Raw genomic sequence first — 15,000 nt, forward strand, 5'->3', positions numbered from 1 at the left:
CCGCGTAGATTTGCTCATTCTCTTGGTCAGAATTGTAGTGTCTAACAATGGCTGGTGGTTCAGAGGACTGTGACCTTCTGGTGTCAACAGAGGAAAAGTGATATTGATGCATTTAAGGTCACCACCACCAGTTATCTATTTGCCACACAACCCTTAGTTATCACAAGGCCTTAAGAGTCACACACAGACACAGACGCACACACGCACACAGAGGCTCCTTCAAATTCCATTGGCCTTTTAAATGAGGTCAGTGTCCACACTATTCTATATAGCACAGCAACACACTCAGGGTCTGCTTCTTGTCTCTGCTGTGCCGGTCAGTTGTCGTCCAACAATTCCAACAATTTCTGAAGTGGGCTTTGCTGCTTTGTGTTATGTTATATTTCACACTGTGGGGTCCTGGAATCCATTCAGTGGGGTTTTAGGGAGTTGTCGAAAGAGTAGTTTAATTTCAGTGCTATTTCCTTTCCCCAGAGTGTTACCATAATTAGAAATGCTTTAATAAAATGCATGATATAGAAAGAAACTCTTTAGCTGATATATATACAGAATTATGTTCACACACTTTGGGTCAATCCCTTCGTTCCAGACTGAAATTTCTACCTGCTGTCCTGAAATTTTGCATGAAATGCAAAGCTAATGACATATTGGTCTCCCAATTCGAATCAATTGCAAACAGCTGTTTTAAAAAAAGTCAATAAAAATTTAGAAAATTCAAAAACTAATAATATTTGAAATTTATTGCCTAATTGTCATGTAAAACCCATGTGTTATCTGCGTTTCCTTTAATTGAGTCTAAGTAAATAAGATGTCCTGAAGACCATAAGTGTCAGACTAAAAAGAGATCCCTACATGGAGTGATCAGGTAGTGATTGAGGGATAACTCACACCAAACATTCTCGATTGATGAATAACACTGCAGTTGAGAGGGACGTTTTTTATTTTATTTTAGGGTGAACTCTCTCTTTTATGCCCTTTAGTGTGTCAGACCTATGTCTGTTGATAAACTGTGACCTTTTGCTCTTGTTCAGAAAGCAAGTTTGATCTGAAATCATTCAACTTGAATTGATTCCAACCTCTGTTGTTGTTCCATTCATTTGTGATGCTTTATGATGGTTGTGATTCCAAAATGCTCCCATGCATTGCTCCTCTGTTGGCTTTGTGATTAACCGTTCAGTTTGGTATGTTGCTGCATCCATGTTATAATGTTTTCTTTTTCCCATGCTCAAATGGTCAAAAATGGGTTTAAAAGTTTATTTTTCAAAACTGATGTTTTTTGCCCTCGTATCCACATACAAGGGGCATGTGGAGAATTTGACTGATTTCTAAGGTACAGATTTTTTTAAAACTTAGCCTACTGTGTATCTTTTAGACACGTACAATGGTGCGTCATCTCCTCATCTGCCTTTGTTGCCTTGAGGATTGAGCATGCAGAAATAACAACCTCAACAATGGAGTACTGGTGTGTTTCTTGTTAGCATTGCTATGTCTCATGACTACTTTACTTTTTAACTTAGTATTATATTACTGCACCATTTCACAGACAAACAGTCGTCTCCTGGACTCAATGTTATCATCACAGCAACTCCACCTCATTGTCCTTCCACACACAAGTTACAATTCGGTTTTTGCCACATCACCTTGGGCCAAAAGATGTTAAATAACTAGGTATCAAATATTATGAATAAAAAACATTTGGCTTATTAACTATTAACCAGTTTAATAAGTGTTTTTTGTTCTTACAATTGTTTGATTTATATATAACGGCAAAGGAAATACATAAATTTATCGCAACCTACAGGCGTGATGTGAGTTTAGAGTCATTTTTGTGTTTTGGTGTTAATTGAAAATATTTTTTAAAACAAAGGGCATGTGGACAGATTACTTACTTTAAATAGACAGAAAAAAAATAATCTTTTTTTAAATATACGTGTTGACAAGGCATTAGCTTGAAAAATATATTTCAAAGTGTCCTACCTTACAAGACACAGTGGGGACTTCTCTGAGGAAAGTCAATGAGAAATTAAATTTCACATCTCAATTTTGGACATTCACTGATCTGATCTGTTACATCAGAGGGAGACCGACACATACTGTGTTGTTGGTTATTTATTACAAATGGTGACAAACAATACCGAGGTATTCTATGACTGTACATTCACATTTATCTCTTTTCTATGCTAACCAGAGAACATGCGAAGCTGCTTGGATAAAGGAGTTATGGATGAATTGTAAGGCTGGATGGTATGGCCAAAATCATGATATAGGTCATTGTGTATCTTAATAATAGTATATATCACAATATAGTATGTTTTCTTGTATTTCAATAAATGAAAGTCCACATGAAATAACCTCATGTTAAATTACATGTAGTGTACTGTGTGAATTAAATACTTAACAAAGGAAAAAAGTAGTATTTTCTAAATGTATTACAAACTTTAGAGTTTTAAGTGAAAATTTGATAAAAATAAAAAAAACCTAAACACAGGTCTGACCGATAAGTTATCTAAATAGTCCTGGCCTGTATCTAAACGGGCTTAGACACAAACAAAACATTGTTCACAGGGTTTCTGTATCAGGGTGCCTGTAGTTCTTGTATGGTGGAGAAGAAAAAAGGCCTGTTGTGCTGCAAAGAATAGCCTGCACTCCAAATATGGGACTAGTGTGTGGCAAACTTTGCAGAAGATGGTTTCTGGGTCGTGTCTGACTTTCTTACCGGCTCTTGTTTTAATTGGGCCGAGTCTGAGAGAGTCTCTGCATCTTGTGCCCTCTGGAAGCAAAACAGTTGGCTTAAGCACTCTGGCTCCCATATGCAATGTAAAGAAAGTAGTGTCCAAATTATATTGTCACTACACTGTTCTGCAGCAGTTTTTCTTAGACATCACAATAGAAACAATATCGAAAAAATATTAACCATAGATATATCTTTTTTTTTAGTCATTTAATTAAACATATATCGTCACATTGTCCAGTCTTACTGAATTGCCCTTGATAGCGCTCAACACAATATTCCATAATAGCAATGAATTATCCTCTTTTTGTGTCCATGATACCTATTTTGTACTGAGGAAAAACTGTAAATGCGATCATTGAACTCATACGCATTCAGCTGCAGGTGGTTTCACTCTTTACATGTGGTTTTTATTTCATGGAAACGCCTCACCTGTATCTTTTATATTCCTTTCATGAAATCATTATGTAAGCTGCTCATGATTGCTATACTCTATTGTTAATGAGCATATGTGTTTTTAACTTGTTTAGTACAGTACATTTCTTCATCTCTCTCTTTGGATAAAGAAACCTGCCATATCTGCCTCTATAACACCAGCATTTTCATTTTCTTTTCGCCATAATCAGTTACTTTTATAAGTCGAACGTAACCAATTCATTTAACTCCATGGATAGGACATATATGTATTGCAGTTAATCCTATTACTCTACGTCTTGTGAGCATAGACATTTTTGTCTCGCTTCTGTGTCCACAAAGGTAACCTTTTTATTCCTCCTGGGATCAATCCATGAGTTATGGATGACTACATTGTTTGGCGTCGGGTCAGCTTCCACTACAGATACCACCCTTTTCTTCATCTTGCTTTTCAAAACCTTTTGTAACTTCTGCCGAGTGAAGGCATAGAGGAGCGGGTGAAAGATAGTGGTTCCATAGGCCATCACCAGGAAGCCCAAGCGGAGGCGTACAGTTAAATTACTGGGCCCAGTGCTGAGGATGATGGTGTTTAGCACAGTTATTGGGGTCCAACAAAGTAAGAATGTGGAGATGATGAGAAGAGACATCCTGAAGACGCGTTTCTGCCTCTCCCGTCTTTCTCGATGACGCTTTACTGCTCGTCTGAGCGCAATTATGACTGACACTGACGCCCGCATACCCAAAGGTGCATTCCCGCCTGCCCTGACTCCTGTGCTGCTCTGCGAAGCGTCAGTTGACTCTGCTTGTGTGGCAGTGCTCAGAGAGATAGTATTTGTGCTTTTTTGCTTCTTTCTCGGTAAGTTGTGCTGAAAGCGTGTACCAATGCGAATATTAAGTGCCTGAAGGATTTTGTAGTAAGTCACAAGCATTACCACAGCTGTAAAAAAGAATATTGGGATCTGTGCTAGCAGGTGATAATACAAACCCTGCTCTGTGTAATACTCATTTGGTTGAGCCACTGTGACCACTGCAGTTTGGTTTACAACGTCTGAACCAGAGTTTATGAAGAAGCTGACTTCCATGAAGGGAACTAGAAAACTGAAAAAGGATAGAGCCCAGATGGACCCCAGTAGAGCTACAGCCCGGCCCATCGTAAGTACACGGTTTGCCGGCCGCACTGAGATGTCATAGCGATCTAAAGTGATAGCCAGGACGTTAGCAGCAGTAGCTACACTTGCAAAGGAGACGCAGGCCTCATGAAAACAGCAGATCATGGCTGTGTCCGTCTCCAAAGGAAGCAACACCACCACTGCTGTCAGCGGGATACAGCACACACACACCTGGAAACGAGACAGGAATTCAGGTCACAAACCAAATGCATTATATTGTATCAATCAATATCAATCCAGAGTCCATACTTTAACCACTATGAATGGCAATTAGTGAATTGCTAAATGGTTATTGGCTTTGAAGAGACCCATGTGAACATAAATAACTATCCACCAATGGCAAAGAGGTTTAAGTGCTCCTTTGGTCCAACGATCAGGGAAGTAAAAGAGAGCCATTATCTGCGCAGTGTTGTTAAATTTCAAGATTAAGCTTTCAATTTACAATGCTGAATAGCATACTTAAATTTCAAATTTGAATTTGCAATGTACCTAGCAACATTTATCTGTCAGGTAAATATATTTCTACAATTTCTGAAGTAGAAGTACACAGGAAATATGCAACTCAACTGTCTACCACTCACTAAGTGCCTTCAGGGGCATTTAAAGGTAATTAGTGGGGTACATTGAGTTGCAGCAGTCGGAATATTTCAATATGTTGTACATAAACATCTAAATGTGTCCTTAGCTGTTTGGGGCCCTTTTAGTTGGGGGCCATAGGACCAGGTTGCCCAGCTTACCTTAACTTGTCTTTATGGTGCAAATAAGAAGGAAAAGCTTCCACTTGCCCTCCTTAAAATTTTGCTGTTTGGATGCTAGCACTACAGAAATACAACCCAAGTTCAGGTCACAAACCAAAAAAATAGTGAAGCTAACTTCGCTACATCTAGCAACTTAGTAGAGTAAATCAAAGCAGTGGACAAAAAAACAAGTTGCACGGTGCTGCCCTCAACATGTAGGGGCAGCATGCATAGCACCTATTTGTGTGTATAGCACATAATCCAACTTCAGGTGTAATACTTTGTCTAATTACTGGCACAGGAGTGTATGTTTGTCGCTTTTTAAAACCAGAAGCATATCAACTGAATGAAACTTCCAGTCCCCTTTTGAGTAGCATTCCTCTTGGCAAAATTGTAGGTTTTAGATGTTAATAGAGGGACTCACCAACACATCCACCGCATGCAGGTTCATAGTGATGATGTTTGAGACGGAGCTGATGAGGTTCTGTTTCATACAGTAGAGGACAAGCACAGTGAGGTTGGAGCTCAAGCCCAAAACTATCTCCAAAAGCAGGAAGCCTGTCAGAGAAACCTACCACAAAAAGAACATAGTGGCATTTAGCGTGATATTTAATGTTATTTTAGTCATAAATAATGCATGATCATCATAATGTGGAGGTGCAGCATTACCTGGAAGCTGATGGGATAGATGGACGTGTCTGAGATAATGTCAAGGTCATATGGCCCAGCCGTGTCGAGCACCGTCATGTTGCTCATGGTGGCTGCAAAGATCCACACTGGAGATGTGTGCATTATCCTGATGGGAGGAAGAGGTCTGGAGAGCGGTTTTCACAAAAAAAGTATTATTCAATAAATATGATCAGATCTTTTTATACTTTATTTTTTTAACCAGTGATTTATGAAGTGTTGTACAACCAGGGAATTTATAGCTGGTCTTCTCTTTTTCAGAATGTACTGTAAACAGGCAATGAGGTTCGGATTAGGATTACTTTACAGTACGCTTTGGACAACTGATAATATGGCATTCACCTCTCTTCACACTGCTGCTCCAGAATAATTTTGTATCTGTGTTGTTTTTGGACTAATTTTAACCAAACAACACATCATAATTAGTCTGGTATAATTATTGATATTTGTGTGCACTGTCAAATGCAAGTGCTGTATTGTCAATGTTGGGTAGAGAGTGTCACACTAATTTTATTGTTGGTGTTGGGAGGAATCTGTTTTAACAACAGATAAGTCATCCCCTCCTACTAAACATTCCCAACAAGACCAAACAGTTCAAACTAAATTTGGAATTCTCCGAAACAGACAATCCCTCAAGAACACCATGTTCATGCACGACCAGGTGTGCATAGGTGAGAAAGTATGCAGGATTTGTCTTCATGTGTTCCACTGAATAAAATACTGTGAATTCCTTTGCGGAAACATTTTGTCGTTTTGCTCCTCACTATGACGACAGATTTTGTTTGCCTTGTGGCTGTTAGGAACAGCAATGAACAGTTGAATTCAAAAGTTTCTTTTTTGATGTGGTCAGACTACACATTGATAGAACTAGTTAATCTTCTAGCATACAGACACCTTTTCCCAAAATTACAGAGATGGGAGTTATTTTTTTCTTTTTTTTGTCAGATAAGTTAAAATAATCTGTCCTGGGTTTGTTTGCTAAACCTGAACAAATCTAATGTGAGAACACTAGAATATTTATTCTATGGACTTTTAGAAGGTTTGGACTACAACAAATGTGTGATATCAGGCCTCAACTCACCACTCCCTCCCAGAAGTGTCTTCTCCAGCTCAGCAACAATCCAAGTGGCCACAAGAAACTTGGTGGCGCATGTCAAACCATCCCACCATATTCTGACCTGACAAGATGGGTCTTCCCTTTATTCACTTGATTTACATTCCTTCTGTGGACATATTAAAATGTGATGGACAACAACACGTCTGAGTTTTAGCTTCAGGGATACTGTCTCCACTCAGGCAAAGGGAAAAGTCTGTTTGTGAAACACAGAAAGCAGTACAGACCCGCCCCTCGTTGGGGGGCATGTGGTTTGCAACATCAGTGCGGTGCACTAAGATCAATGCTCTCTTTCATGAATAGCTCTGTCTCATTGTCCGTTGTGCTTGGAGCATTGTCTCCAGTCTCATCCCTGCTTTAAAATGAGGCCAGTGCCAGAACAATATTGCTGTCTCTACTTCTCTCCACTTTTCAGGTATTGTGTGTCTTTTACCCTTGTCCTCAATGGTCCACAATACTTTATGTCATCAGGTTTTAGATTTTATATTCCAGAGAACAGTGAAGGTAGAAAGTAGAGATGGCAGAATGGATTGGAGAGTCCAACAGAAATGGAAAACAAGCTTGTGTGGTTGTTCCTCTTGGCTTGACCCGTCATCAACCCTGTGATCCAAGAGGAGGCAGAGTTGCACCAAAGGGCAGAGACTTAGATATCTATCATATAGAGTCCTTGGAAACCACTACAAGATTGATCCTTTAACTCATGGACATCCATAGCTTCTCCGTTTATCCTTGCGGAGAAGACTTATCTCATCATTGTCATCACCTTTCCTTGTGTTCCTCATCAGTCATATTCCATCTGGTCCTGCTAAAGGAGAGGATGGAAGATTTCAGTAAAAAAAAAAAAAAAAGGTTTGAAAAATAAATTTGTCGCATTGAGATCAGATCTTTACCCCTGATCTGCATGTTGCCTCACATCTCCCATCCCATCCCAACTCAACTCATTTATCATCCTGACAGATAACTGCTCTTTCTGTGCTAATTGTATGCCTGTCTCTCTCTGCTCGTGTTTTGTGTGTGTGTGCCAAATGTGTGTTTAATCTGTTTTTGATGTCCTGCCTTTTATCTTTGATGGTTCTTGTCATGTGGTGTTCTTCAAATGATTACTGAAAACTGTGAACTGGCTCTCTACAGACTGTCTTAGTGTATGAAATGATATACTGACGAACTGTTACCGGCCACACAACTTCTCACTCAGTTTTAAAGCAGATTAGGATTTAGCTGGTTGGTCTTGAGAGCTAAAATATGGCATTTGTCTTTGGGTGTAAGTTTCTAGGGAAATCAAGTACTAAACATTGGCATTAAAGCTCTGGTTGTTATTATATGAGATGATTATTGATCAACATCAACATTTGACCAACTGCAGACTTTCTATTTCGGTAATGTGCTCTTGTAAGGTTGCTTGTGTTGACAAAATTTTACATTTTAGACCTAAATGAAAAACAGTTTTGCTGAGAAACCTGCTTGTTTATATGTCTCCAAATAAAGCATCAAAAGCATTATTTAGCACTGGTACCCAAAGGAAGGCTTCTTAATCTAGGAATAAATTATAATTTTTAGATAATCACACAACTCTGATGTAACAAACTCATTGACATTATAGGTATGATTCTCAAGGCATCTCATGATTTGATTGCTCTTCAGAGGGCCATGAATCGTTTTTTAAATAATTATCAATCCATCTTGATTTTTTTTTAATGCACGTTAAGTTATGTTTCACTATCAAATTAGTTCCACCCTCAGGAACAGTCTTACAAATTGTCTTACAAGTCTTTTCTTGCTTGGAGTTTAGAAAACATACACTTTGTTTTTTAAGACATTTCTTACTTTGGATTTAACCTTCGTCCCTCCAGGAAACGATACACTTCTGTCGGTCTTGAGGAAATGCAGCACGATGCATCTTCGAATTGATTTATTTCTCCACCTCTGATTCTAGAGCAATACTACCTGGGTGTAGCTGTTTCAAGGCTACACATTCTCTTGCTTTTATTTTAGTGACATTTATTTGAAAGTTTATAGCACACAGTTCCATTGAAGTATCAGAATCAGAAACGTTTTATTGCCACGTAAGTTATTACAAACGAGGAATTTGTCTTGGCGGTATGACTGAACAATACCTTACACATAGGACATGGTGTCAAAATGAAAACCCACTATGACCTGTATGGATATTGTAGACGTTAGCTAATCACCTACTACTGTGAACATGTCCACAGATTTCCTGTAAAATGTTTTAAAGCTGCTTCAGATTTAATTTGCATCAAGTATATCTGTAAAGAGATGCCCAGGTCTATGTAAGGTGTCAGAGCAGAGCAAGAAATAAATAACTACTTCAATGAATCAGTTGTCATTTATTAAGTACAAATGTGAGGATCTGCCCCACTTCTGTTGTAAATTAAATTCCGTTGGACAGTTGTAATTTGAAAATGTCACCATGGGCTTTTGAAACATGCGATGGGTGTTTTTTTATCATTTAATTATAATTTTTTTTTACTCAATTAAATTAAAGAGAACAAAAACAATAATACAATTAATTCTTAGGTGCAGTCCTCCATTCGCATCCAGTTTTCAATGTCTTATTTTCTTGGAGACCGGTACTCGTTCTGCTTCCTATACTCTTTTTAACGAGACAAGATTAAATTGCATCTTAATTTTTGACTTTGGCTCATATTTTCTTTAAGCTCTACTTTCCATTACATGATCATGTGGGTGTTCTTACTCTAAGAACAAATTCTGATTAGATTTGTCTTGCATGAGCTTTTCCACAACAGGAGAGCTGTTCTCTTTTTGAGGGAGTGAGCTCAGCTTGTGAAGAGCCTTGCTTGCTTTTTGACTGCCGCACATTTGTCTAATTATTTTCCACTGAAAATAATCACTGCTTGAAAAGCGTGACTCACAGGCTCAACAATGTCAGTCGGCTGTGTTTTGTGGGATACTACTATGCCTTCGTGTGACAAATTCCCATTCCTTTGCTATCAGAACAGCGATAACAATGCATGAATGTGTTTACCTTTAGACAAAGACCATTCTTCAGTGATCCCCGGCTCTGTTGGAGTGCTTTACTTCCCTGTAGAGCTTTGCAATCTCAATCTCCAAAGGTAGCGCAGAGCCCACAGGTGATAACCCTGATAGGCTGAGGTTTAGTATAGTAGTCCGACATTCAAGGACGCTTGATAGTTACTCCCTTCAGGATGGACATTCGACTGGTAGAAAGCATGCAGCAACGAAGCCTGGAGCAAGCAAAAAAGACATACTGATGCTGCCTCTCTTCTCTTTGCTCTGCTACTGTGTCTGTAGGTCTGTGCCTCGGTCCTGCTTTCTGCCTCTCTCTGTGTCTGCCTCCAATAGCCCTTCCTACCTCCCTCACCCCCTCCTTCCTCTGAAACGGTCTTCTCCTCTTTTTTCCTCTTTACACTTCTGCGCTTGACTAATTAGACTCACAAAGCACACGTAACACGTCGCTCTCATTTTTCAAATTTCTTTCTTTCCTTATGTATGTTTGTTTGTTATAAGTGGGAATAACTCTCCAGCATGCACATACAGCAGAACACAGATGTTTTTTTGTGTTTGAGATATTGTTTCTTTTTCTCTTTCTTATGTTTGTTTGCCCCATTAGACAGCCAAGGTAGGACACTGTGGCCATGACAATGCTAATGGCAGCATCTTTCCTCTCAGGACTTTGGCCACTCATCTGCTGTTTGTGTTTGCATAGTACCGGCTGGATAGTACATCTCTTAATTGTCCCAATCTGGCTACCACTAGAGCAGTCAGCGTGTTGCGCTTACTGCTACAGAGCATATCTGGTGTTTGGATTAATTATGGCTACTAGGCATTGGCATGGCAACAACAGCATCGCCAGCCAAAGAGAACACAGACTGATGGATCAGAATTCAAATAAGGCCTGTCTGCTGTCTTCCGGGATACACCTCCCCACTGATAAGGCAAGAACTCCTGATTTTTCACATCTTTCCCAATCTGATCATCGTATCTCAGCTCTTCATCTCTCACTCTGCATGTGTTTATTAAAGGAGTGTGAGCAAATCTCTGCAGTCCAACTGTTTTACTGACATGCGCAACTCTGCAGGAGGCATGTTTCCCCCCAGATTACGTGAGAGTCTTACGTGAGAGAGCAATGGATGGCAGGCTTATAGAGAGGGAAAAGACAGTTGCATATTTTTCTGTGCAAACATGAGCATGATATGTGACTGAGACAGAGATAGAAAGAGATGAAGACAGCTCAGGGCCCAAGAGAAAAATAGACGGTTCCAGACTTTTTCTGAGTATAGTGTGAGTGAAGCAGAGTTGGAAAGAGATGAAGACAGTTTGGAATTGTGCTTCCCTGCAATATTGCTGGAAGCACAATAGCGTTTGACAGAACCTCTACAACTGTGACATCTATGCTGTCCATTGGCTCACTCATTTGAAATATCCTGCTATACAGTTATCTAAGTTATATAGTCATTCATTTGAAACAATGATGTTTTAAATGAGTGACTAGAACATGTAACTGTAAAGCATGAGGTTTACAGTTAAATGTACAAGTAGTCACTCATTTGAAATACAATGCCACAAACCGTTTACTTGTACAAGTACTATTTGAAACATCATGCTATACAGTTACTTGTACAAGTACTAGTCATTAATTTAAAACATCATCCCAATTATGATTGTGGTTCCAATGCTGTGGTTCCAATGATATTTCAGGGAAATACTCACAATTTTACAATTGTAGACATATACTGTTTATGTTTACTGTTTTTCTGTTTTGTTAATGTCTTATTTTTTTTAGTCTTCCTTTTATATTTATCTTTTTATATCTCGCTCTTGCATTGAAAAGAAGTACGTAGCGCAGAATCCGGCGTCAAATTTCATATGTGTGAAAATGTACATGCCATTAAAGCTGATTCTGATATACTAACTCAATAAAGGGCCGAATAACCTATCCTAATTTAGGCGCACAGCCAAAACAGAAACACATGGACACACATAGTCATATTTACATATTGACCACACTTACTCACTTAGCCAAGTATAACCAAGAACAAGGTTCCAGGGTTCATTTATTGTCTTTGTAAAAAAAAAAAAAAAAAAGGGTTGCGCAACGGAATGCAGTTTGTAGTTTTTTTGTTACATAAGAAAAAAGCAAAACAAAACCCTATTATATAAGGAGGGTGGAGGATGAATTTAGAGTATCACAGCCTGAGGAAAAAAGCTGCTCTGAAGTCTGGTGGTACAGCAGCTGAACACTTTATTTCACAGCACGGTGAACAGGTTGTGGCTGGGTGAATATGTCTTTTAGTATCATTTGGGCTCTTTGCGGGCTACTCTTCTCATCAATATCACTGGTGCTCAGTAGATGTTACCAATTATGTTTTGGGCAGTTAACCACTCGCTGTAGAGACCTCCTGTCCTGGGCTGTGAACATCCTGTGACTGCTTGTAATGTTGTAGTGCACTCAGAAGGCTTTATATTGCTCCGCTGTAAAAGTTGACAAGAACATGGCACGGGGAAGTCTGCCTTCTTAAATTTTCTTCAGAAATACAGCTGTTTATTAACTTTCTTAAAATAAGATAAGATGTACCTTTATTAATCCCGCAGTGGTGAAATTGCAGGATAACAGCTGCAGAGTGGTAAAGTGCATATATGGTAAAGAGACGCATAGTAAAAATAAAAAAGTAATATAAATAAACAGTAAATAGTAATAAAAACACTAAAGATAAAATAGAATAATCCTTTTGTCCCGATAGTGGGGAAATTACGGGATTACAGCAGCAGACACAAGTGCACACAAAAGACACATAGTGAAATTAACAGACAAGCAAAAGTTGTCTCGAAAGCAAGCTAGCTGGGTTGCTCGCTAGCTAGCTCGACAGCTAGCTCGCTCAACTGGTTGTGCAGCCTGACAGCAGCAGGAAGGAAGGATTTGTGGTACCTCTCCTTCACATACCGCTTATGAATCAGCCGGTGGCTGAAGGAGCTGTGCAGAGCTGCCAGGGCATCCTGCATGGAGTGGGAGGTGTTGTTCATCAGGGATGATAGCTTTGCATCTTCATCCCACCATGCTGTGGTGGAGGTCCACGCTGTGGTGACGTCTTTTGGAGTGCTCCCTGCATTCCAAAAAAGCTGAAAGCTGTTGTTCACCAGGATGGAGATGTGTGTGGACCATGTCAGGTTGTTTGGGATGCAAGTTGAGGGTGGAAAATTGTGAATTCCTCCATCCCTCCACAAAAACTGTCTGGAGCTGTCCATGGTACCAACAGTGCTAAGGCACATAGCTCCTTTGCTGGAAAACAGACATGACATGGTGAGGGCAGACAACATGACACTAGCAGCGTATGTCAACTGTCAGAGCGAAGAAGTCCCTCTCTGACTCTCCCAGTGCACACTTTGTCTTGATATGTTGTACTCTCTGGAAACACGAGGCAAACACGTTGGCTGTTTGCTCATTACAGGGGCCACTTGCTGTTGAAGCAATGTTTATTGCATTGACTTTGTGACGTGTTAACCGTCAACCATGTTACGCATGTCATTTTCAGTTTGTGACTTCACCTCTGCCACCTGAAGAAATGCTGGTTGAAATTGGGAGTAGAAATACAGTCTCACAACTGGTATCTGTTGCACATGTGGATGTAAGGGAAAGAACTTGTGCAAGGATGAACCCAATAGCGCATTGATATTATAATATATATATATATATATATATATATATATATAATATATATATATTTATACATATATACATATACATTTATACATATATATATACATATATACATATACATATATATATATATATATATATATACATATATATATAGATATATATATACATACATATATGCTGTTACTCAAAAATAAAAAATATGTTTTACAACATTGCAAGGCTTAAAATTAGTCACATAAGTAGCACCAAAAAAAAAAAAAAAAAAAATATATATATATATATATATATATATATATATATACATATGTGTGTGTGTATATATATATGTGTATATATATATATGTGTGTGTATATATGTGTGTGTGTGTGTGTATATATATGTGTGTGTGTGTGTGTATATGTGTGTGTGTATATATATGTGTGTGTGTGTGTATATGTGTGTGTGTGTATATATGTGTGTATATATATATATATGTGTGTGTGTGTATATATGTGTATATATATGTGTGTGTGTGTGTGTATATATGTGTATATATATATGTGTGTGTGTATTTATGTGTATATATATATGTGTGTGTGTGTATATATATATACACACACACACACACAGTATATACTATGTTGAATCTGGAATTTGAATCTGTAACTGAAAATCTTCAGCAATATGAATAAATAATAAATATAAAGATAAATAAATATAAGTACAAATTTCTTTGACTGTAAATTACTTGTCTGTCCATCACTAAGAGAGTTACTCTGGCATGCTACTAATTTTAAGCTTTGCAATGTTATAAAACACATTTTTTTATTTTGGAGTAACTTAAATTTTTACCCAAAACTGAGAGTGGCCGTATTAAGTTGACAACCCTGTTTAAAAAAATATTTGCAGAGCAAAGCAGGTCACTGCAGCCACTAATACTGATACATCTGCACTCATTTTGTTTTGCACAGGTTGAACGTTATTGTTATCTTGATAACAATAATAGGTCTTTTTTTTGGGCCAAATATTAGTTATTTTTTGCAACAATATAACTTTATTTGCATTGTTCTAACAAAGTGATTGCACGTGTTATTGTTTTTTGTCTTATGGAACAATCTGGTTTACTTTAAAGGGATTTCTATTTCCTTTAATCTATTATTTAAAAAAGTACGGAAGGAGGAGTCACAAAAGGACCATTTTGTTACAATTTTGTTGGGGCTCAAACATTTTTAATGTAATGTTAAAATGCTTAGAATGGTCTGAAGACTAAAAATATACTAGATCAGACCATTTACCTTGGCATATCAATTGTCCTCTGAGCATATTAAATGACACAAGTCGAAATAGATCTCCCTCTCTCTGTCTCTGTCTCTGTCTCTGTCTCTCTCTCTCTCTCTGTCTCTCTCTCTCTGTCTCTCTCTCAGAACACATATCTAAACAAGCAAAGAGATAAGAGACCCGGTGATCAGCTGTTCTATTGTGGACTCTGGCAGGCTTTGAAGTTGAG

General features: G+C 38.4%; 2 protein-coding genes across 6 annotated transcripts in view; one reads left to right on the forward strand and one right to left on the reverse strand.

The window, feature by feature from the left end:
- Positions 1-15,000, forward strand: part of cog5 (component of oligomeric golgi complex 5) — a 50,669-nt gene that overhangs the window by 7,985 nt on the left and 27,684 nt on the right. The window lies entirely within an intron of this gene.
- On the reverse strand, positions 2,107-10,165 carry LOC137791637 (G-protein coupled receptor 22-like). Of its 4 annotated transcripts, none has more exons than XM_068586733.1 (5): positions 9,860-10,165; positions 6,820-7,654; positions 5,721-5,865; positions 5,476-5,622; positions 2,107-4,485 (listed from the first exon to the last, which is right to left on the reverse strand). In XM_068586733.1, the coding sequence occupies exons 3-5, from the start codon at positions 5,841-5,843 to the stop codon at positions 3,433-3,435; spliced, it is 1,323 nt and encodes a 440-aa protein (XP_068442834.1). In that variant the 5' UTR covers positions 5,844-5,865; positions 6,820-7,654; positions 9,860-10,165; the 3' UTR covers positions 2,107-3,432. The 4 variants fall into 4 exon arrangements, with proteins under 4 accessions (XP_068442834.1, XP_068442832.1, XP_068442833.1 ...); XM_068586731.1 differs by having other exon boundaries at positions 6,820-7,657; XM_068586732.1 differs by having other exon boundaries at positions 5,721-6,005; positions 6,820-7,657.

This window comes from Clinocottus analis, unplaced genomic scaffold (assembly GCF_023055335.1).
Source record: "Clinocottus analis isolate CAN_PGR_092001 unplaced genomic scaffold, fCliAna1.0.p SCAF_20, whole genome shotgun sequence".
NCBI classification, from domain to species: Eukaryota; Metazoa; Chordata; class Actinopteri; order Perciformes; family Cottidae; genus Clinocottus; species Clinocottus analis.